Raw genomic sequence first — 23,680 nt, 5'->3', positions numbered from 1 at the left:
AACCTTTCAGCTACATCGTCGGAATCAGGCGAAGAATCATGCTGGGGTTCCGCCATTTTTGGAAGAACAAAGATGAGATTTTTTAACGAAAATTGAAGGAGGAAGAAGGAGGTAGAAGGAGTGGATTGTGATGAATGAGGGAAGGAGGTAGTATTTATAGAGAGAAAAGAGAGAAAAAAACACAAAAAAAAAGAAAAAAAGGCCAAACGTCTATTTTAGCCGCTGGCTAAAAAAAACAAAAAAACAAAATAGCCGTTGCAATTTTTGAAATTTAAAGTTTATATTTTTTTTATTTATTTTTAATTAAGGCGTGTGCAATGCACGCGCCATATCTCTCTCTCACTCGTGCATACTCGAAGGCTCGAGCAGGCCTCGAGTAAGGCCCCCCGCAACGCCCTACTCGAGTAAGCGTTCGAGTAGGCGCGTTGCGGGTGCTCTTAGCCCACAAACTAATGACATTCGTGGCTAATTAAATTAAAGAAGTAATTCTATCAATTTAGAATAATGACTATCTTTCTTGTCCAAATAAATTCCTTCATCGGCATGCATCTTCTGAAATCTTTCAAATAATTCCATCAAAATTGCCTCTTTTCGACTTGCTTCTATTCGACTCCATCAACATTAAACTCTTCAATTCCTACACTAAAAATCGCTTAATTGTGTATATCAAATTCGATTAATGCACAAAATAATCCAAGAATGTCAACAACTAAAATACACACATCAGGAAGGAACCCACTGCCTGCATCAAAAACCTCATATCTCTCTCTCTCTCTCGCTTTCCCTCCATCTTCCCCTCTCTCTACATCCCTTTCTTGATCTCGATCTTTCTTCACTCTATCTCTTAACCTCACGAAATCCTACAACGCTAGCCTTCCCTCAATGCCACCGCCCTCTCGATTCTCTTGGCGGCGCCTCAAGCAACCACCACCACCATCGACCTTCCTTTCCATCAGAGAGAGAGAAGAGATAGAGAAAGTAATGTGTTTGGAAAAGAGAGTGAAAAATATTTTGAGTTAATTAAGGAAAAATAAGAGATGTAATTAGTTTTGTTAAGTAGTGCTTTAAATTGACTATTTTTTGCCAAAAAAAAAAAGGAACGAATCATCTTCATTTGGACAGCCCGAAAAGGAATATAACTCGTCTTCATTAGGACGGATGGTGTATTTTTTTTTTTTTTTTGGAGGGGTAGTGCATAAATATTTTGTTGACATGGTAGCAATTATTTTAGCATAAAATCATAATTGAAAAACTATAAATCTCATATATTACGGTCAAAATTACAAAATAATGTTACAATAAGTTGTGAAATTATAAAATCTCATATCTTATAGCGTAAATTACAAAAATAATGTTACAACTACAAAAAAGTTAAGAAGATTCCTAGTATGAAAATAAAAGGAGATACTAGAGTATATAGGGAGCTCCACAAATTGGTAGATTTCCTTAAAATTTGTGTACAAAAACCAAAAATTTGATGATTTTGAGGGAAGAAGTGGTGTGGCCCCCCTTTTCAGTTATTTCCCGACTGAGACCAAAATCATGTCTACAAATGCACCCTAATTGTGGATCGATCCACCAAATTCTCACTCCAATTACCAATTCCACCTATCAAAACCCATCCCAAACCTAAACCCGCCAGTTTCTCTAGGGTTTTTCCGTCTGATTTTCACATTCCAATGAAATGATCGTCAACCCCGGCGAACCCTACATCGCGCTCGCCTCGAGTTCCGTATCGGTCACCGGCGAACCCTACATCGTGATCGACTCCAGCTCGAGGTCGATCAACGAGACGGTGAATGGGACGCACCACTTTACCATCCGCGGCTACTCTCTGGCGAAAGGCATGGGCCCCGGAAAGTACGTTTCTTCTGACACCTTCAACATCGGAGGCTACGATTGGGCAATTTACTTCTATCCCGATGGGAAAAACCCCGATGATTCGTCCGCATACGTGTCGGTTTTCATCGCGTTAGCGAGCGAGGGCACCGATGTGAGGGCGCTGTTTGAGCTTGCTCTTTTGGATCAGAGTGGGAAGGGGAAGCATAAGGTGCATAGTCATTTCGATCGGGCGCTCGAGAGCGGGCCTTATACGCTCAAGTACAGAGGAAGCATGTGGTAATGTGGTCTGCTGTTTAATTTGATGTATTTTGATCAGCAATTATTTTATTTTATGTTTTGTCATTGCTTCCCTTTCGAAATTGTGGTGGCTGAGTGAAACGAGAATGCTAGAATATGGCTGTTATTTATGACTTCTGGACAATTAGGCGTCCCTTTTGCCATCCTTGATATAATTAGGGTTTTAAAAACGGGTTTGATTCTAGAAAGTGGAAGTGGTACTTTTTAAGTTTTTTGTTGCCGATGACTTGTGCTCATTTTGGATGCCTTTGAGCTTCAGGGAATCAAAAAGCAAAATTTTGATTACATTTCTTGTATTACCATTCTACTTGTTTTTGCAGGGGTTATAAGCGGTTTTTCAGAAGGACTGCCTTAGAAACTTCTGATTTTCTGAAGGATGATTGTCTCTCCATGCATTGCACTGTGGGAGTCGTTCGAACTCGCGTTGAGGGACCAAAATTGTACAGTGTTCACGTCCCCCCATCAGATATGGGTCAGAGTCTCAAGCATTTGCTGGATGCTGAACTTGGTTGTGATGTAGTTTTCAAAGTTGAAAAGGAGTCATTCAAGGCCCATAAGTTAGTACTGGCTGCCCGTTCTCCAGTATTTAGAGCTCAATTCTTCGGACTTGTTGGAAATCCTAATAGTGACAAGGTGGAACTGGAAGATGTTGAACCATCCATTTTCAAGGTTTGTTTCCTCGTCTTGTAACATTAACCACTTTGTCCTGGTTTTGAAAAATAGGGGGCAAATGTAGAGATTCTTGACTTAACAAAATGTCAAAGTAGCAGTGTATCACACAAAAATACGACTGTGGTTTTATTTCCGAATTTTTGTTCCAAATTAATCCTTGTCAGTAAATAGTTGTATGTTGATGATCCATGTTGAATGATCTGATCTCATTGACCTTTTGAGCTTCACTTTCTCGGAAAAAAGTAATCTTCTTGTGTGCTGTAATGGAACTTTGTTGTTTAAGACTACCTTACCATATTCTCCACATTGTTCTTAGACAGTTCCTGTGGCAATCTCTGGTTTAATGAAAATAACATATAGTTTGATGTTAGATATAAAAGTATGTTTTTATTCTCTCTGCAGTTTCTGTAAATGGTCATTTGCAGGATGCTGTAATAGATTATTATTGAATTTGTTCCAAGACTTAAGCTGGCTGGATCATGAAATGGAAAGCAATGTCTTTCCTGTGCCTTAGGAGCTGGTTGTGAAGTATTTTTTTTTGACACATTAGGTAGATTAAATCCTTAGTCTCTACCTTGAGCTTTTTCTAAGATCATAGTATCAATATTTCTCAGCTACCTGGAATCTCGATTTTGATAACCAAGGCTGCTGTTTACAATCTTTATGGATCTTGACTGGGGGGTTTTTAGTGAAGAATTGCAAATGACATGCAAGTCTTCTTGTGGCTCTTTACTTCTTTATAAATCAACTTAGTAAATTTATGTGGTTATTTATCTGCAGGCTTTGCTTCATTTTATTTACTCTGACGAACTTCCTGATTTCACTGAAATCGTTGATTCAACGCCTGCTTCTTCTGCGATCATGATGCAACATCTATTGGCTGCTGCTGACCGCTTTGGTTTAGATAGGTTGAAATTATTATGTGAAGCAAAATTATGTGAAGAGTTCAGCACTGATACAGTGGCAACAACTCTTTCCCTGGCAGAGCAGCATCACTGCCCACAGCTCAAGTCCATATGTTTAAAATTTGCTGCAACAAACTTGGGAGGTGCGTGTAGTCCGTAGATCTGAACAGTACAAGCTTTCAGGTTATGTCAATTATAATTTTTCCAGACTGTTATGTAGGCATGTTCTTGATGAAATTAGGTCTTCTCCTTCTGTGGAGGGAATTTTTGTTCTTCTGTGCTTTAATCACGCTTCTGTGAGGCTTATCTTTGTTTTTCTGTTCAAAGAAAGTGAAAAAGAAATATAAAAAGGAAATTGATAAGTAAAGTTGATGTTGTTGCACATAAGAATACTTTGAAATGCGACTTAGGTTCAATAAAACCAGTATGTGAACATGAATCCCGATTGTGCTATTTTCTGTCACGCATATCCAGCTAGATGCTATTCGGCATTCATTCATGATAGTTCTGACCAAACGAACTTCAAGACCATTTCATGATGCAACTAAGTTACGTTTACAATAATGAATTGATGTAACCATTTTATTCAGTGATATATTTTCATAAGAGCAGCAATTATCATTTTTTCGTATGTCTCAGTTCCCCTATACATCATCACATACTTATCATCAGTGCTCTTAGATGACTCCAAATGCCGTGTCATGCAGTAAGTTAGTAGATACGTTTAGGTTGAGCTGTTTGAGAAAAGAACCAGGTAAAGACTTCACAGAAGCAAGAGAATATTTGGCCTGGTATTTTTTATAGGAGGCAGGATGCTTCATTAATTTATATTGAATTGATATGTGTTTCATTATAATAATAAAGACACTCGAACGAAAAATCTTTAAAGTCTTTCAAGGGCGTTCTCTATGATACTTCCTAAAAGAACCGGCTGGCCAATTCCAGACTTTCTAGCATATAGTAGCTTTATCATTGCATGATTCATTTGCGGGTTTTTGGGTTGATGCAGGTCATTTAAGGTGTATATATGTTTGGACTTGATCCAAAGTGCTTGATGCTTTTCTGGGGTAGTATTCTTGATGTGTGGATAACAGGACAATTATTATAAGTGGGACCAAATTAGTGAAAATATGAGAATCGACCCATTTTGCAGAAACCTCATTATTTAATATCTGCTTGTTCAGGGGCAGCATCTCCAGACCTCATTGAGGAGATGTCGAAATTACAGTGTACTATGTTACCCCTAGATCCTCCCCCTAAATCCCAAGAGTGGTGGTTTCGTATTTGATTTAGCAGAGTATTAATGGCTTGGTGTACTGTTGCAGTAGTGATGAAATCAGAAGGATTCAAGCACTTGGAACAGAGCTGTCCCTCACTGTTGTCGGAGCTGCTGGAAACAGTGGCATTGGCGGATGAGAAGCCGAATCTCGTATCAGGTAAGAAAAGGAGCGGCAGCAGCATCTTTGCACTGGATTTGGCAGCAGATGCCGTTGCAGAATCTGTGAACCCTAATGGCCGTCGGATGCGGAGAAGGGGCTAGTGCTGTGGATGCAAATTGAAGATATAATGGGAACTAAGTAAGGCTCATGTCTATAGTAGGCTATTTCTTTGTTTGCATTAGTCAATATACTCTGATGATTGACAATGAAACACAGTCCTTAATATTAGTGTGCTTGTTTAGTCTGCTCTTAAAAACGAATGATAAAACTTGAATATGTTTCACATGTCACACATCTCTTATTATGGCACATTAAATAGCAAATGTTGTGAAAACGAAAAAAAGAATAAGAAATCCTCAGACATTTTTCTTGTGAAGAGAAGGGGTGTTGGCATTGGGGTTAGGCCAGAGGAAAGCCCCCATAGCAAACTGTCGTTTCTGCATGAGATCTCCGAGGGCGGGCAGGCCGTACTCTGCTAGAAGGCGGTCGACCATCCACTCCGGCATGTGTTGGTACTCCGTTTTGCTGTATCTTGGATAATGCACCGGCATTTTGAACTCGTTAATCTCCCTTCCTCCACTCATTTTTGTTACTAGTATAATAGTAGATGATGAGATTTTTTATGTAATAAGGTTGCCCTTTTATATCTACCATCTTCTGAAATGCATCATTGTATGTCATGACAACCTGATGATTTACCTTCTTCTGTTTTCTGTTATCACTTACATGAATTGTGTGTTTATCTCTCTCTATCTTTTATTTCGTTATATACGTGTACGCAATAACCATTAGTTATGTACGACTGTGTGCGCTTTACGTACCTTCTTCATATCAATAACCGCCGCTTATAATCTTTCCATTTGTGTAATCCATCAGAATTTTGACGGAATATTATTTTGTGATAATTAAATAAATATAATGAGGTTAGGGTTTTAAAATTTTAGAATTGTTGTTTGTGGTGGAGCACAATGAAGAATCTATATAATAGGGTTAAAATTCGACCATCTAAACTTGTTTAGAATGTAAATACCGTATCCATTCAGAATTCGATTAAAAAGTGATTTAACTATCGATTTTTATCTAAATCACATATAATAATCCCATTAACTAATATACCACCCACGCAATGTGTGGTGTGAGAATTACTTTAAAACATAACAAATATATATGTCAATTTATAATGTAAGACTTTAACTAAAATAATAAAATTAAATAAACTACATATAATAAAGATTGCCATAAATATTGAAATACTTATATAAAAACTTTATGAATTATATATTATATATGGCTAAGAAGTACATTTATAAATTTATATTTTATGAAAGTAGTATATTGCTAGATTTAAACATTATGAATTCCAAAATCTATAAATCATACTACTCCCTTCATCCTTGAAAATTGTGGTCTTATTATCATATTGGCATGTCCCTGAAAATTAAGGTATTTTCTTATTTAAAAATAATCCCACAAATTTATACTAATAAAAAAATCTTTCCCCACTCAGTATTTACAAAATGTGTGGGACACAATCTCCACTTAAAACGCAACTATCACACTTTTTTTTAAATTCATGTCATCTCCATTGCACCACAAGTTTTAGGGTCGGTCATATACTCATATCTATATTTATAAAGTTCATTGCTAGAAAAATTTAAAATAAAATATACAAGCGTAAATAGATGGTTCTATTTTACAAAATCGAAAATGTATCTAAATATGAAGAATGCACCTAATATATTTATATATTTGCAAATAAGAAAAAAAATATACTAGTATATTTTTGTATTTTTATTTTAAATTAAAAAGAATAATATATTTATATATTTTATTGTAACTAATTTCCATGAACTATATATTTATTTTTAAGAATAAAACTTAATATAATCATATCTTTATTTTAATTAATTGTAATAAATTATGTTATCGTCTGCATCAATTGATTAATAAATATTGAAAATAAAATTTACAATTAAGAAGATATAAAATGGAGAATTAAAAAAATAAGAACAAAATATTGAAAATAAAATTTACAATTAAGGTGCAAAACATGTAGGATGAGATACTACATATAACAATTTATATAGACTTTATTCAAGGTGAAGTGTGATTAAAAGCAATGTTATATAGAAGTTGTGAGGAAAATAAGAATAAAGGAGAAAAATAAAAATTAAAGAGAATTGAGAAAAATAAAAATTAAGAAATTTTAGATATGCCACATAAGCTACATGATTTTCCTATTGTAAAGAAGATTCACTGATTCCTCAAAAAAAAAAAAAAAAAAAAAGCATTACTAGCTTCAAGCTTCAAGTACAGTATTCATATATACCCATAATTATATTTAATCTATAATATATTAAAAACTTATATCTCAATTAAAATCAATTTCAAAATTGAGTGACAATTTTATAGTCATAATAAAATTGAAGGTTTATTTGTAAACTATATTTTCTTTCTATTTCCTTGTTTTATCTTCTTTTTTTGTTTCATTTCTTTCTAAAATTATGAAATTTGACTAATTATAAAATATTTAATATGTTTATCAAATTAAAGATCATGATAAGAACTTTAATTCAATATATTTTATGTAAATATTTGATTTAAAATATAAAGGTTATATTAATTTAAAGATTAAAATTTGAAAAAAATTATCTCCTCTCATCTTTTTCTAAATAAATCTATTTATTAATTATTTTTTATTTTCATTTTTTAACTTTTTTTTGTCTTTTCATAAAATCAATTTTTATTATTATGAATTCTTCTTTGTTTTTTTATTTTTTAACTATTCATCTCAAATATTTTCAGTAAAATTTATTTATTTTTATTATATTTATAAATATAATAATTGAATTAGTATCAATTTTAAATAAATATAAAAATATTTTACGCGCATTAATGATGATGATAATAATAAGACACATTTGGATAAATACATCTTATAAAGGTGAATTTACTTTAGTGGAAAAGGAGAGAAATTATATATGCACTCATTTTCTATCATTTTCTCATGTTTATTATAATGAAAAAAAAAATTCAGACATAATGAAATATTTTCTCAGCTCATTTTTTATCCAATGTATCCTATAATAGGGGTGTGAAAATATTATTCAACATCTTCTCATCTTTTCATCTCTAGTAAATATATGATAAAATAAGGAGAAAAAAAAAATCATATTTTCTCATAATTTCTTATCCATCATTTTCCAATGAAAATTTTACAACAAAAATAAACGCACCCTGAAAGGACAAGCATCGGAAAGTAAGTTTACAGTTTGATTACTGATAAATCTCCCCAAAAAAGTAGAAAAAGTTTTCTTGCTCAACAAAAGTTTTGACGTTTCAGATTGCTTTCAGCAGCAACAAAACATCAGCTTTTCATAGCCATTGGAAGTTGGAACTGAGCTTTGCATGCATCAAATTCAAATTATTAGCTTTCTGCATGTTATACAAACAAATGACCATGCCTGCCACCATTTCTCGTTAAAGATGACACACATCAAACTAGATCATCATAAGTATAGGCTTTACCGCAATATTACTTTCCACCCACCAAAAGAGCCAACTCAATCTGCGCTCTCAAAAAATAGTGGTCTTCGTAAGCAAATAGACTCATTCATTCACCTGAACTGTTTTTTTCTGCTTTGGGCTCGGATCGTGGCCTCCAAACTTGCTGTTTCTGACTTGTAGATGCATGCTTAGATCCGTTACTTTCTCCATTTTGAGGTTTATCCATTACTTTGTTCTGAGACTTGTGCAGTGTTTGCAAGGGCGGCTGCTTCCTCTCCGGTCGAGTCTTAATGCCATTCCTTATAATAGGTATATTCCTGCTAATAGGTGTTGTTGACATAGATTGTATTGTTGAAGTTGATACAGATGTTCTCCTTCCTAACCATGATAGATGTGGCCCCACCAAAACTGAAAAAAGAGAAGCTTGATTTTGATTTGGCGAAGCGAGCATTTGATGAGTCACCTGAATTGCTTCTGCTATCTTTATTAATTGATTGCTGCTGACTGTCCTAGCTGTATTAGCTGGCTGCTCAAAGGGATCTTCAACCTAAAAGCAAAGAGGAAAAGGCGGGGTTGAGCATGATAATGTATTAACTTCTGGATGTGTCACACGCCCCACTACCAAGGTGAGTGCGCGCGCGCGCGTGTGTGTGTGAGAGAGAGAGAGAGAGACAGGGAGAGAGAGCTTACAAATAATGCATAGGTTCTAGGCAGCCACCTCATGTTGGTGTTAATATCCTCCACATGTCCCATATATGGGTTGATACCTTGTGTAGAAGCTCTTGAACAAATATCAGAAAACTGAAGGTGCAAAGGGATGAAAACCCTGTCAATACAATTGGACTAACTTTTATGATACAAAAAGTGGGCACTTCATGTTTCTTATCTTTAAGATGTTAAAATAGAAATTGGAAGTTTTATCAAATATTGATTTATAAAAAAAGCAAGTACTTAAACAACCTTTGCAAGGAAGGAAAGGAAGAGCTCAGACAAAGAGCTCCAGTTGATCGATCTTGACCTATCTGACCTAATTTTTTTAATGTTTACGGCACAAGTATCTTCAATATTTTTTTCTGCAACAGCTCGCACACCTTCAGGAGAGAGTAATTTAAGAACAAGAGTGTCATTTATACATACTGAATAAAATTAATGACAAGTAACAAGTTTAAATCAGTCGCTGTAGATATCATATTTAGCTGAGCATTCTACTGCCCAACAGCAACGAAGTTGCTATTATCAAAGAGTAAATGTGCATCAGGTGTTCAACATTTCATACACAAAACCCTAATCTATTGAGTGCTACCTGTAAGGTCGTCAGTCATATTCCCTGGGTATATTTCTATAAGTGGAGGTAATATAGCAGGCTCCAAAGTCTGTAAGACAATTAGAAAATGGATAAGATAAAAAGATGAAAATGACATTATAATTAATTTAACGTTCATGGGTTTCTATAGTTTCTTTTTATATTAATGGCTGCCAACCTCCAAGAAATCTTAAACGATTCCTGAACCCATACTAAACTCAACTCAACTTTGGTTAAGACTTAAGAAGTTACCTGAAAATGAAAAAGCACCAGCAGACTTAGACAATACGAGTTCAAAGTTCCAGATTTCGAATCATTGATATGGTGAGTTTTGGCCCATTCCTTGACCTGCACAAAGAGAGATATTTAATAATGTGTTGACATTGAGGCCCTGATTAAGATTCATCACTATGTCGTAGAAACTTGCCAGCAGAACCAGATCACGGAAGCGGTTATCAATCCCACTAATCCAGAATAATATTTTTGACTTCATTTGCCCACTTAAGTTGTTGACTGAGAGGTCACAAGAGATGTTGAAGTTCCCCTCAAACTTCACAATTGGTACCCTTGCATTGGAGATAAACTGCAGCCTACGAAATCCACCTAAAAAAAGCAATAATTGATGGGTCATGGCTATTAAACCTAGTATCAGGATCTGTTTATATGGAGATTCTGGAAACCTATTCTCCCAACTTATAAATCTTTGACCTCATGCTTTTCTAGACAACACTAATTTTCAATCACGCAATTTCTCACCCAACAACTTTCTTAGACATGATTTGACATCAATGGTCAGTACTTTCTCCCCCAAAATCTAATACAATCACCAGCTTTAACAATCACAATTCTTCAATAATTTCAAACAAACACCCTCTTTAAGTATTAAGCTCAGCCAACAGTCCAATATCTATAGCCAAGGGTAGCATTAAACTTCAAATATCAGAAGTACCAAAGCAAATTAAATAACTAAGCATAATTAGTGGAATGATTTGCATATTTTGCATAAAAGAGTGTGTTAAAATGCTCACAGTACAATAAGGCACATATTTAAGAAGAGTGAAGTTTCAGTTGGCACCAACCTTTTTTTCTCAAAGCTTTTATGACATCCGCCAGTAAGGTTTGCTTGTGCTTCTTTCCAGGAGAAGAAATATATGAACCATTTGGTAACTCAATGGATATATCTAAATCTCCCCATTTTGTAAAGAGGTTGGACACAAAAGATCCATATGGTTCTACAGTTCCACCTGCTCCAACAATTTTGAACATACCTCAGACATTTACACAATTCATAAACAAATTTATTCATTATATCTATGAACCGTGAAAGCTCTAATATAATGTGATATAGTTTTAAGGGATAGCAGAGCTGCAAGTTATACTTTTTGCAGTTCTAAGTTATAACACTTAGGAGTAGCAGTTGATGATTAATGGTGTTCATAATTAGTTTCTGTGAGGAAATGTCATCCAGATGCCTTTACTTATAATTTATAATTCCAACTCTCTCACTGATAAGTAACAAATGCAGTTTATGCTATGCATTAGTAGTTTCTTTTTTCTTTTATTATGACCTTTTATAAATTCATCTCCGAGCAGTGTGACTGATTAAACAATGTAGTCATTCAAGGATGACCCACACATGACAGTGACACAACCATGAAGCACCTGAGTATTTTTTACTCTTTACTTGGAATTTGGAAAGCTTCCTCAAGGACATGAAGTCCTTTTATTTTTAAACAGCATTTTAGGAGATGAATAAAATACGAAGAAAATCAAGTTACAGCTTTGAAAAAACTAAGCTAAGGATCACAACATCTGTAATCAGGACCAAGGTCTACTCCCCACTGCCTTCCACAATTTTTAGTCTTTAGCAGTGTTTAGACGTGGAAAAAATTATAGCTTCCTGGCCAAATAAGTAAAACAATTTTTTGCTTTTACAAGATGAAAGTTCTTAAGACAGAAAGATCAGATACAATAGAGGATAAATATATTTACTCTGGGTAGGATATGATGCACATCAAGATACTTCTGAAAAGATCACCTATCTCTATTAGTCTACAGCTTCCATCAAAGAATGATTCCCAAAGGTTAAGCTTTCTCTTTTGTCCATTAATTGAAGAGATTACAACAAAATCAGCCTAAACAACATCCCCCGTCCTATAAGATCATGCTAAAATAGATTTGAAACAAGAAAGAGAGTTAATGTGTTGTGTTAGTGTATAGCATCCCTTCCAAGTTCTCTTAGTGATTTAAGCATGTAAACATGGATAAAAGTTTATTTTCCTACATCAAAAACATCACAGGAGTTCATAATTCAACTATTAGGGGAGCTGCGAAAGAGTACAGACAGAAGGAATACAGTAAACAGCCAAGCTCCTTAACCAATGCCGGAGATTTGTAAAAGAACTAGTGTGGTTGTTGCTCCTATTGACCTCAAATTATACTCTTCCTGATGTAAACTAAAATATATCCTCTTTGCAGATACAAACTTCATGACTAGGGATCCCTTTCCTTAATTTGTTTTACGCAAGTAAGTGTAATAATACTCCACAATTGGCGCATAACATCGAGTATAACGGCGGTGAAGCATTACATACCTCTCAAACTTTCTATGGATCGAATAACATCCCGGACCTCATTTATAATATGAAATCTGATTGTCCAATCTTCTTTTGAGGGATTAATTGCACGAAGAATATCATTCAGAGTTTGCTCTACCTGATTATACCCATTCATTTTGATTGTGGCTGTAAGCTGACATCCCCTGCACGTATATTAATAGTACAACTTATGAGGGGTGAAGAAATTGCTGCTCTTCTCTTCATCATAACAATGGGATCCAAACATAACACGTTAAACACTCCATTATGAAATGAAAAAGTAGCCGAGGGATAGTGCAACTTCTTAGCGTGAATTAACTTGACCCGCATTAATATAACTACAAAAGGAACCGTTATTGCAGCTGTAAATAATTCCCCTTTCAATTTGCATAACCTAATTGCAAGAATCCAACACAGTATATCCTGTGGATGAAGCTAAATTTTGTAACTACCAACAAAGAAATAATTCCAGCACTATATAAACTCTTTCAAGTGCCATTTAAGTGAGATTTCTTAGAATGAATTTACTTTAACCGCATTAATATAACTAAAAAAGGAACCATATTTGCAGCTGTAAATCACTCCCCTCGCAAATTACATAACCTATTGCAAGAATCCAACATACTACATACTGTGGATAGAGCTACAAGATTGTAATTAACAAGAAAGAAACAATTCCAGAACTATATATAACTCAGTGTCAAGAGCTAAATCTCAATTGCGTTCCATATAAACTTTGCTTCAATGTCAGCAAGCACATCCGCATTAACAGGGAACACAAAGCCAAAGAATTGAACACAGCAACAAAGACATTCTTTTTTTTTCCTTTCTCGCATATAAATTAATATTTGGTCGCTCAACGAAAACGAAATCGAATTAGAAACCCACAATCACATTAGCGAACCGGGCACTTGACCCTAAAATATGGAGAAAAAAAAAAAGGGAAAGGATAAAACTCCAAATGTTCGCAAGAAGCTTCTAAAGCAAGGAAACTTGTTTGACGGGCCAGGAAATATGGACCTTTAAAATTAGGGCTGAATTAGCATTTGATTGGAATGAACGGAATCCATGGGACTGGTAGGCAGCAACTGGGGTTTGCTTAAGGGCAAGGGTTTGTTTTCTGTGTGGAAAGACAAGACGCCGCCGGGCCGGGGGAGTGTATTCTCAATTATTTTCTATTTGTATTTATTTATAATAAATTTGATATTTTTACTTTAGTACAAATCTTTTAGAGTATATTTTTAATCTCATTTATACTTAATATTTATAAAACATTCACCTAACAAATTATTTAAAACTTACCTTATAAATTAAGTTTAATAGATATTTATTATTCATTTCTTATTCATACCTCAACCTTTTATTAAAACTCGTGTCTTCAAACTACACGACATTTTTAGGTGGTGTTTGGTTGAATGAATTAGATAACTTTAGTATCATGTATACTAGTACATATCCCCGTGCGATGCACGGACCACGATATATTTGTTTATTTTTAAAATTTTATCAACGTGTCATTATTTATGAATTAGATTAATTAGTAACAAAAAAAATTACACTCCCTCCGTCCACGATATCGATTTTAATTTTGACATTTTAGTCTGTCCACGATGTCGCTTCCACTTTTGACATTTTCATTTATAGCAGTAGGGTTCATAAACTCTACTCACAACAATAGTGAGACTTAAACTCCATTAACAACAATACCCACTATTATGAACTATATTCTCCACTTTTTATAATTTGTATCGTCCACAAAATGGAAACGATATTGTAGCCGAATGGAGTGTTAATTTAAATATAAATATTGTAGCCGAATGGAGTGTATAATACAAATTTAGTTGCTTAAGAATTAAAAAAAAATTGTGCTAAAAAGTGTATGTAACATCAGCATATATATATATATATATATATATATATATATAGGGTTGGGTTCCGTTGGATCCCTATGCTTATAATAGATCCGTAGATCCAAATCTAGACCACACATTTATGACATGTGGCGCATCAAGATGGTGACACGTGGCAAGGCATTTCAAGGCAAAATTTGGAGAGGGGTAAAATTGGAATGTAATTTTCGAAATTAAAAAAAAAAAAAAATAGATTTTCTCAAAATAGGTATATTTTAGATGCATAAAGTTTCATACAAGAATGCATGAACTTTCATATAAAAATGCATAAAGTTTCATATAAAAATGCATAAGATTTCACCCCACCCCAACCCCACCCCCACACCCACACCTACACCCCTGAACCCCACCCCAGAACCCCACCCCCACCCACCCCCCAACCCCCCCCAAATTTTTTTTATTTTATTTTTTTAAAAACTGATTTTCTGACCACTGACCCACCCCTACCCCCCACCCCCCACCCACGCACCCACCCACCCCCACCAATTTTTTTTTATTTTATTTTTTTATTTTCTCAAAAACTGATTTTCTGACCACTGACCCCCCCCACCCCACCCCACCCCCCCCCCCCCCCCCAAATTTTTTTTTTTTGAAAATCAGTTTTTTTTTAAAAAAAAAAATTGGGGGGTGGGTGGGGGGTGGGGGGGTGGGGGTGGGGTGGCGAAACTACCAGATTTATTAAAATGAAATGCATTTTTTGTATAATTTAATGCATTTTTATGTGAAAACTTTATGCATTTTTGTTTGATTTTATATGCATGTGAAACATGCCTATTTTTGGGGGATGGTAATGGGGAGGGTTGGGGGGTGGTGTGGGCTGGATTGGGGGGTGGTATGGGGTGGGGTGGTGAAAATACCAAAACTGGAAAAATTAAATGCATTTTTCTGTTCAAAGTTATGCATTTCATGTGAAAACTTTAAGCATCTTTGTGTGAAACTATATGCATCTAAAATATATCTATTTTGAGAAAATCTAAAAAAATATATATTTTTTTTAATTATTAAATTCGAAAATTACATTCCAATTTTACCCCTCCAGATTTTGCCTTGGAATGCTTGGAAGCTCCTTGCCACGTGTCACCATCTTGATGCGCCACATGTCATAAATGTGTGGTCAAGATTTGGATCTAGGGATCTATTATAAGCATTGGGATCTATATGATCTCATTCCTATATATATATATTGGGAGAGGTTCAAGAAAGAACCACTAAATAAAAAAAGAACGGAGAACCATTTTCAGCCATTCGATCATCAAGATCTACGGTGGATGCATCATCTTGTTGGATGAACGCAGAATCTAGGTTTGAATCCTGAAGTAAACAATTTTTTAGTGCATTAATTTTTACAGTGGATGCATTAGATTTGATGGTTCTCACGTTCTCACAAATAATGTAGTTCTCTCTAGAACCACACCCTATATATATATATATATATATGTATATATATATATATGTATATATATATATAGGGAGAGGTTCAAATAAGAACCACTAAATAAAATTAGAACAGAGAACCATTTTAAACCATTCGATCATCAAGATCTACGGTGGATGCATCATCTTGGTGGATGAATGCAGATCCTGGGTTCGAATCCTGAAGGGAGCAAAAAATTTATTATTTTCGGATGCATTAAATTTAATAGCGAATGCATTAATTTATATAGTAGATGCATTGATTTTAATGGTTCTTATGTTCTCACATATATATATATATATATATATATATATATATGGAAGGACTAAAATAAGAGCATTTCTTAATATATAAAATAAGAATCATTTTCAGTCCTTAGATCATCAAGATCTACGGTTGATTCGTAATCCTGTTAGATAGATTTATGGTCCTGAGTTCGAATTCCAAAGGTAACAAAAAATTATTTTTCACAATTCATACATTTATACAGCGAATTCATATGTGTTCTACATAATATTCATACATTAAAAATTGCTTTTATTTCTTATTTTAAGATGTGCTCTCATGGTAGCCCACCCCTATATATATATATATATATATATATATATAATTTTTAGCATGTCATATTTTTTTAAAGATTTATTTGTGTACATTAAAAATTTACAATCAAATTTTTGTATTTGTAGCGTATACTCTCGGAGTCCGTCCTATCTATAAATCAAATTAATAGTTTCATTTCTAATTTTCTAGCTATAATATATGAAATAAATAAATTTAACAGAACAAATTAATAAGCCATACAACATATAATAATTTTGGATGTATATTAAATAAAATTAAATAAATAGCCCAAACCCAAAGAAATCATCCTAGTAATTTAAGAATGGGTTGAGTTTAATACACAAAACGAGATTAGTAGTTAAGTACATGTTTAAAAAAGAAACAGAGAGAGAAGCATACAAATTTGTAAATTATAAAATAAAAATAAGGCAAAATAATATAAATGAAAAAATAATAGGAGCCCTAAATTTCATTCTCATAAGTCATAAGCGCAGCTACTTCTCGTCTTCTACACTCCTGCTTCTTCTTACACTCTTCTTCTTCACTTATCGTCTGTTTCATCTTTGTACTTGTAATTTTTCGATTTCATCTTTGATTGCCTAATTTGAAGTTGCATCGAGAGCTAATGCTAGCTATATAAGAGCTGGTCTATGGATCTCATTAAAAATGTTTGATGCTTTTTGGGATTGTTTAGCAATAGTGAGTAAATGAATATCAATTTTTATACTTTCGATTATTTTTTGTCTCAAAACATTGATATTTATTCCCTCTTTTATGCATCGTTTTCTCGGTTTTTTGCGAGTTTTCTTCTTAATCTCTTGCTTCTCGCCGTCTCTTTTTGGGTGAAGATCTATGATCACTTCATTCCACTCTGTTTTCATTATTAAATTTAAGGTATGCCAAAGGTATTAAAGAAATATCACAGTATGCTCTTAGTTGGTGCTCTTCTAATAAACTATCAGAACAGAATTGTTTTTTTAGAGAATTTGAGAGAAAGAAATAGTGTGTGAAATACGTGCTCTTCGGACTGAGTTATTTATTTTCTTAGAGAAATTGAGATAAACAAAAAGTATGTGAAATAATTGATCATGTCACACGTTTTTTTAAATATAACTGTCAAATTTGGCGCAAAAAATAACTGCTCAAAACTAGTGTTTCATATATATATATAGATATAGATATAGATAGATTGTTTGGTTAGATGGACTCAGTCTACGACTTGATTTCGGGATAATGCCAAGTACGATCATAATTTATGAGTTTTGGCCTGACAAAATTTATATTGTATAATTTTGACCCACTTAATCTTGACTAATCTTGGGACAATATAATCTTAAGGCTTGTTTGATTTTCTTTATAGGTTAAGCCCATTTAGTATAACCCAAGGAAACATTAAGGCCGGTTGGCCTGTTAAGGGTTTCTTAATACTTGTTTGAAATACATTGTAAGATCCAACATATCATGGACGGCGTGTTTGATTTTACATATTCAGACCATTTTATAGCATGTAAAATGACTATAATAACCCCCAAGTTTTTTGTTAATTCCACACACGTCCTTGAATCTCTCCCGCCGCTGCGTGATTTTAGGACGGAAAAAAAGGTTGGACTCTATATAATATCTATTCACCAGCGACGATTGGCATCCATTATCAGTCTTTTGCTCATAGCTGTGTGCGAAAATGAATTCGGCACAACAGGGTTCGCCAATCATATTATTAACCTCTGCCAATCGATGTGTTTTATCTCATAGTTTTTATATGTATATTATGTTACAAGAAGCCATCTGAATATATGACGATGTAACTTATGTGAAATATGTGTACTTGCTGGAATCTGCGTTGTTATCTTGTTGGTTAAACCGTGAAATCGATGGGTCATTGTGGAATTTGATTATGTTGTATACCTTTCAAATGAACTTGCTGTTTTGGGATGATTGAATGTATCCCTCTATTGTCGTTTCTTTGTGAAACAGGGAGCAGCGAGGCATGCTGTACCTGTGGGAACAAAAACGATAAGACTCACCGGAGTTGGACCGTCAAAGAGAAGGAGACCCTCATTAGCGCGTTGAAGGAATTGGTTGCTCAAGGCTGGAAGTCTGATAATGGCTTCAGAGGGGGTTATTTGAATAAGCTAGAGGATGCGATGAAGGGTGCATTCTCGGGAACGGACTTGAAAGGCGTTCCACACATCAATTCAAAGATATGCACCTGGAAGAAAAACTACAACAACCTTTTGTTAATCCTAAAATTCAGCGGGACTGGGTTCAACGTGCATGGGGACCACATGGTTGATGTTACTAACGAACAGTTGGAGCAAATCACGAAGGTTAGCGTTTATGCTTTTAATACGTCCATTTATTGCTGTAAAATTGTATCTTGTTGTTGATATATGTGCAGCGTGACTCGAATGCAAAGAATATGAGGTACAAGTCATGGTCTATGCTTGAGACACGGAAGGAGGTGTTCGGCAAAGACCGTGCAACAAGTGATAACGTCGAGGATCTGATGGACGTTGTTACCAATATGTATCACTGCGACACAACGCGTCAGAACATTCCTGATGGGGATTACCACGTTAACCTTGAAGACGTGATGGAAAACGAGGTTATCGAGGAGAGTGCTAGTCAATGCAAAAGGAGTGAAGCAACTACAACCAATGCCAAGAAGAAGCGTAAGCAAAGGGATGAGTTAGAGAACGTGTATGGGCTCTTAGGGGAGATCAGCAGGAACGCTATTGAAAGGATGAAGGAATTGACCACTCATGTTGGGTACGAATTTGATATAGGGCAGGCAAGGAAGACGGTTTTTGAGCATGTCAGTCTCATCCCGGGACTAACTCTAGAAGAAATATTTGACGTGACCGAGCTCCTTGCTTACAAGGTGGAGCGATTGGAGATTTTCATGGGTCTGTCTCCCGAAGCTCGCATAGCATATGCGATGCGCCTCTTGCAAGGGAAGAATAAGTGAAAATGTGCCAAGTTACCCATGTTTGTGTATGGACCATTCTATTTTATATATAACTTCGATGGGTGATGTCGTTGCTATGGGGTCTAGATGATGAATATATATAATGTTATTAGCTGGTATGCTGGGTATTGTCCATATAGCTTTTGGTTTGTAGAATTTGGCATTACAAACTGTTGATGTTTGTTCATGGTGTACTCTGTACATGATGTATATAATATATTAATATGTTTTCCTAGTTCTTAAATGATCTTGTGGTATTTTAATGGTCTTTGAGATCCTTATATGCCAGCTAGCTATGTATATAATGCTCTTTTTTTTTTATGGGTTACTATATGCAAGAATGCATTGAGAGATGACAGCCAAATATAGAGCATGAAAAGGGCTACTTCACTTCATTTTTTTTATATCAAAGTGGCTTATGTATTGCATTGTTCATTCAAAAGCTACTGCACATATGTGTCTACTACTTATAAACACGATACACAAAAGATAAATAGCACGTCGTCCATGTGATAGAAAAGATAAAATGTTTGAGGTCGTCGATGCTATCAAGTCAAAAGTGGTCACTGTTGGTATAGCTACTTGCTCGGGCTCCATGAGGCACATGAGCTCTCCTCGATGGCCCTTGGGTTGGCAGTAGGATCACGTGGCCTTGGAGGGAATGCATTACATGGCGGAAACCCAGCTCGAGGTGTACACGGTAGCCATTTCACGTGCACGTGAAATCGTCGGGTGGGCACCGAATCATTGACAACCTCTGTGCCATCTCCGATGACCGCCAGTGACGTAACCTCTTCGTCGGAAGAGAGCTGTTCAGCATACACAGATTCACTTATGTCGATAATCTCCTTCATTGGCTCGTGCTTGATGTCGTCTAGCCCAAACACCGCGCACATCTTGTAGTACTCCGGTTCCCCTTGGTGGTAATAAGCCTTCGTCATGACATTTTTCTTGTCGAGCCACGAAGAATTGCTCGTGGTGAGGACAAGTGTTCATACCAGCATTTTTATGAGATCTGATTCAAGAATACTAACCTCGAAAACACGCTCCCAGACTTCATCGGCAGCTGTGAGTACATTGGTCTCGCGACACCAATTTGTTTTCGGCATCTTCATGAGGTCCCTGAATGTTTTATACCGAGTGTGCAAGACATCAAGGTGATTATTGATGTCAAACAGCCGGAGGTTGATGCCAAATTTAGCGTTGATGTCCCCGAGTGCCATTAGACGTGCATGTGGTGATTGATAACCTGTTCCCTCTACAAAAATATGCTATGAATACCAATTAGCACAAAAGAAAGAAAAACAGTGGAAACATGGAATATGAAGGCGCCGCTTATCACGATTTATTACCGGTGATGCCGCATGTTTTTTCGATGACAAGAATGCTTCGAAGGAGCATTGAATCTTTTTTCCTTGTTCCACTTGTTATTGTAAAGGAAGCGTGCCTGCTCCGATATTTCGTCGGTGTTCACCATCTTATGTGTATTGAAATTTTAAAGTTTTTCACACTTGTGAGTTTTACTCTATGCGATAGATTTATAGATTCCATGGTCAATTTACATCAGTTGGTGGTAGTTGATCCATCAAATAACAATTTAATGCACCAAGTAAATATAGTGATTTGTTGAAAGAAGTGGAAATGGAAGTGAAAGTGCAGGGATTATGATAAATTATATTGCAGCCATTGCTATCTGCATATGATGATCATTTATGCTTGGGAAATCTAAATTTGTGTGCATACGTAAGACGTTGTATTCCCAAATGAGATTAATGGCATCTGGCACCGCCATTTTGGACTCTTAGCGTGTACAAAAGAAAAATTATTAGTTGCCTGTTATCAATGCAGTACATGCTTATTTATTACAGCTATATCTTTTGAAAATCCATCAAGCACCAATAAAAATCGAGGAGCTAATAATATGTAAACCAAATAAAAGAGAAAGCATCCAACAGAATCCCATGGTGCGAAGTGTGCATACTAGACTAATAAAATGACAAAAATGATCCACATGGCCATCGACAAAAGAAAACAGAATTAACTTACAACTAGGTTACTCCAAAGTATAATGTCTCAGACAAACTTCGCAACAAACCAACCAATTAAAAACACGCAAATAAACTTGGTAGCAATGTGATTGGGCCTTTCGTTGACAGTGGATAGAGCTGCACTACCGGGCATGCCATCGACAATGGGTTTCATATATCGGCTAGAGGATGAAGTCGCAGATTGCTCCATTTGAGTTGCTTGATGGTGTGTGTGCCTTTGAGGCAAATCGGAGCACATATCGCCACGTGCGCGCAGCTGGTATTCGTCGTACCAAAAAAACCCATATAGATGGTTCTCAAGAGCAGAACACTTGTAGTAATATCGACCTACATTTCAGGCTTTGTATCCGACGCGTAATAATGACATCCTTCCACGTCCATAACTACAATCCGGGTTCGAGCACCAATCTTGGTCATATGGATCCACCCCAGCTACAAAGAAGTAGCCAAATGCAGTTGTAAGTGCAATATACTCATGATTAAACACAAATCACATACACATTTTGAAATATGTTCGCATGCGACATTTCAATTGAATCAAAACACACAAAAACTATCTGAAAATAGAGGTACGAAGAATGGTTAAAAACTGTAAAAAAAATGGGTGAGCTAAAAATTCAAATCGGACCTTAGTTTTGCAGGATGTATTGCTGCCACATGCTATCAGCTATGGCATCCCTATGTGTTGTCCATTCAGCGCTAGGTTCAATGGCGTCAACGTGATCATCATGTCCAACCTCCTCAAATTCATTATCAGTGGGCAAAGTATCAAATACTTGCTCGATTGGGTCAACGGCCATTTGCGATCTAATGAAATTGTTTATCACAAAACAGGCTATTATGAGTGTAATACCCCGTATCCTCGAGCTAAGTTTAGAATAATTTTGAACTTAGATTTAAGATGATTCACGCCGGATTGAGAAAAAGAATTTATTTTAATTCCAACAAAAATGATTTACAAAAGCATTTGTAAATTTAGTTATTAAATTTATATGCATTGCATATTTATTTAATTAAGCATTCAAGCATTTATATGAGTTGGGCTTTGATTTTTTTTAATAAGAACCGGCCCATTCACAATCACACATCCATTGAGCCCAATCCCTCTTTAATCCTCATGATATTTTGGTAAGCTTGTGGATGGAGTGCATCCACGTATCCTCCACTTTTCCCATGTCTTCTTTTAAGAAGTAGCCTCATTCCTCTTGATATTTCACCCTTCTCGGCAAGAGCAGCAAGTTCATTCTCAACAATTCAGCCGATTTCATCCTGGAAATTCTTGTTCCAAACTTCTGCGTCCCTGAGTAGAACGCAGCAACCATAGGTAAGATCTTCTCAACTTTGAGATTTCTCCTTTCATTCCGAGTCCAGTTCATATCATGATCGAACAAATGTTTTTTTCAAACTTCACAAACAAGAATCACACGCATACATGTATATCTGAATTGTGTTGCTTTAAGTCGAGCCTTGAGCGTGGTTGTTTTGTGGAGTTTTGGCTATGTTGGGTTTGAGGTGCTGAGTTGGAGGGGTTGTTGCTATCGGCGGCGACCTCATCGTTTGTCGCCGGAGTGAGAGAGAATCAGGGGTAGAGAAAGGGAGGGAGATCCGTGGCTTATTTGGGATCTAAGGCTCGGCGGAGGCGTGGCCTGTGGGTCGCGTTTCCGTCAGATCTGGAGGAGAGGAGAGTGAGGGTAGCGGCCGTGGCTTGCTGCGGTCACCGGAAACAGAGGGAGGTGACGGCGCTTCGCCGTTGCCAAGGAGGTGATCGGCGTGAGCTGTTCTGATGGGCTGAGAAAGAGAGAGTCGGCGGGTGTTCAGGAGTACAGAGATGAGATAGCAGAGCAGAGATGAGTAGAGCTGGAGGGGCAGAGCATAGCTAGATTGAAGAGCAGAGCTGACTAGCAGAGCTGACCGGCAGAGCTGAAGAGCAGAGCTGACCGGCAGAGCTAACCGGCAGAGTTGAAGAGCAGAGCTAACCGGCAGAGCTGAAGAGCAGAGCTGAAGATCAGAGCTTACCGGTAGAGCTGAATAGCAGAGCTGAAGAGTAGAGCTGACTGGCAAAGCTGAATAGTAGAGCTGACCGGCAGAGCTGAAGAGCAGAGCTAACCGGCAGAGCTGAAGATCAGAGCTGACCGGCAGAGCTGAATAGCAGAGCTGAAGATCAGAGCTGACTAGCAGAGCTGGGATGCCAGAGCTAAAAGATCAGAGCTGAATGCC

At 36.1% G+C, this 23,680-nt stretch overlaps 3 protein-coding genes across 16 annotated transcripts; 2 read left to right on the top strand and 1 right to left on the bottom strand.

Annotated features, from left to right (window-relative positions):
* The first annotated feature begins 1,424 nt into the window (after window positions 1-1,424).
* LOC131019532 (BTB/POZ and MATH domain-containing protein 3) lies at window positions 1,425-5,901 on the top strand. Of its 11 annotated transcripts, none has more exons than XM_057948084.1 (6): window positions 1,425-2,118; window positions 2,460-2,808; window positions 3,592-3,859; window positions 4,901-4,945; window positions 5,042-5,293; window positions 5,538-5,901. In XM_057948084.1, exons 1-5 carry the CDS (start codon window positions 1,685-1,687, stop codon window positions 5,254-5,256), a joined length of 1,311 nt encoding a protein of 436 aa, XP_057804067.1. In that variant the 5' UTR covers window positions 1,425-1,684; the 3' UTR covers window positions 5,257-5,293; window positions 5,538-5,901. The 11 variants fall into 11 exon arrangements, with proteins under 11 accessions (XP_057804067.1, XP_057804066.1, XP_057804074.1 ...); XM_057948083.1 differs by having other exon boundaries at window positions 5,533-5,901; XM_057948091.1 differs by lacking the exon at window positions 4,901-4,945 and having other exon boundaries at window positions 5,045-5,293.
* A 2,406-nt stretch (window positions 5,902-8,307) lies between these two features.
* LOC131019531 (protein HESO1) lies at window positions 8,308-13,783 on the bottom strand. Of its 3 annotated transcripts, none has more exons than XM_057948081.1 (9): window positions 13,583-13,783; window positions 12,560-12,726; window positions 11,045-11,209; window positions 10,393-10,568; window positions 10,218-10,313; window positions 9,966-10,035; window positions 9,623-9,753; window positions 9,353-9,463; window positions 8,308-9,209 (listed from the first exon to the last, which is right to left on the bottom strand). In XM_057948081.1, exons 2-9 carry the CDS (start codon window positions 12,696-12,698, stop codon window positions 8,769-8,771), a joined length of 1,329 nt encoding a protein of 442 aa, XP_057804064.1. In that variant the 5' UTR covers window positions 12,699-12,726; window positions 13,583-13,783; the 3' UTR covers window positions 8,308-8,768. The 3 variants fall into 3 exon arrangements, with proteins under 3 accessions (XP_057804064.1, XP_057804063.1, XP_057804061.1); XM_057948080.1 differs by having other exon boundaries at window positions 13,257-13,723; XM_057948078.1 differs by having other exon boundaries at window positions 13,451-13,721.
* Window positions 13,784-16,929: 3,146 nt separating this feature from the next.
* On the top strand, window positions 16,930-19,659 carry LOC131019530 (uncharacterized). Of its 2 annotated transcripts, XM_057948077.1 has the most exons (3): window positions 16,930-17,146; window positions 18,422-18,774; window positions 18,846-19,659. In XM_057948077.1, exons 2-3 carry the CDS (start codon window positions 18,592-18,594, stop codon window positions 19,413-19,415), a joined length of 753 nt encoding a protein of 250 aa, XP_057804060.1. In that variant the 5' UTR covers window positions 16,930-17,146; window positions 18,422-18,591; the 3' UTR covers window positions 19,416-19,659. The 2 variants fall into 2 exon arrangements, with proteins under 2 accessions (XP_057804060.1, XP_057804059.1); XM_057948076.1 differs by having other exon boundaries at window positions 16,930-18,774.
* The last annotated feature ends 4,021 nt before the right edge of the window (window positions 19,660-23,680 follow it).

This window comes from Salvia miltiorrhiza, chromosome 4, assembly GCF_028751815.1.
Source record: "Salvia miltiorrhiza cultivar Shanhuang (shh) chromosome 4, IMPLAD_Smil_shh, whole genome shotgun sequence".
Classification (NCBI taxonomy): Eukaryota; Viridiplantae; Streptophyta; class Magnoliopsida; order Lamiales; family Lamiaceae; genus Salvia; species Salvia miltiorrhiza.
Note: the sequence above shows the minus strand (reverse complement) of the source record. Positions and strands in the feature narration are given on the sequence as shown.

Excerpts from the sequence above, each read along its gene's own strand:
- LOC131019532 (XM_057948084.1), top strand. The coding sequence starts at position 1,685 with ATGATCGTCAACCCCGGCGAACCCTACATCGCGCTCGCCTCGAGTTCC. Across the intron at positions 2,809-3,591 it reads TTGAACCATCCATTTTCAAG|GCTTTGCTTCATTTTATTTA; the intron begins GTTTGTTTCCTC and ends ATTTATCTGCAG. Across the intron at positions 4,946-5,041 it reads GGAGATGTCGAAATTACAGT|TAGTGATGAAATCAGAAGGA; the intron begins GTACTATGTTAC and ends GTACTGTTGCAG.
- LOC131019530 (XM_057948076.1), top strand. The coding sequence starts at position 18,379 with ATGATTGAATGTATCCCTCTATTGTCGTTTCTTTGTGAAACAGGGAGC. Across the intron at positions 18,775-18,845 it reads AGTTGGAGCAAATCACGAAG|CGTGACTCGAATGCAAAGAA; the intron begins GTTAGCGTTTAT and ends ATATATGTGCAG.
- LOC131019531 (XM_057948081.1), bottom strand. The coding sequence starts at position 12,698 with ATGAATGGGTATAATCAGGTAGAGCAAACTCTGAATGATATTCTTCGT. Across the intron at positions 11,210-12,559 it reads ATCCATAGAAAGTTTGAGAG|GTGGAACTGTAGAACCATAT; the intron begins GTATGTAATGCT and ends TTGTTGGAGCAG. Across the intron at positions 10,036-10,217 it reads TGGTGCTTTTTCATTTTCAG|ACTTTGGAGCCTGCTATATT; the intron begins GTAACTTCTTAA and ends ATTGTCTTACAG.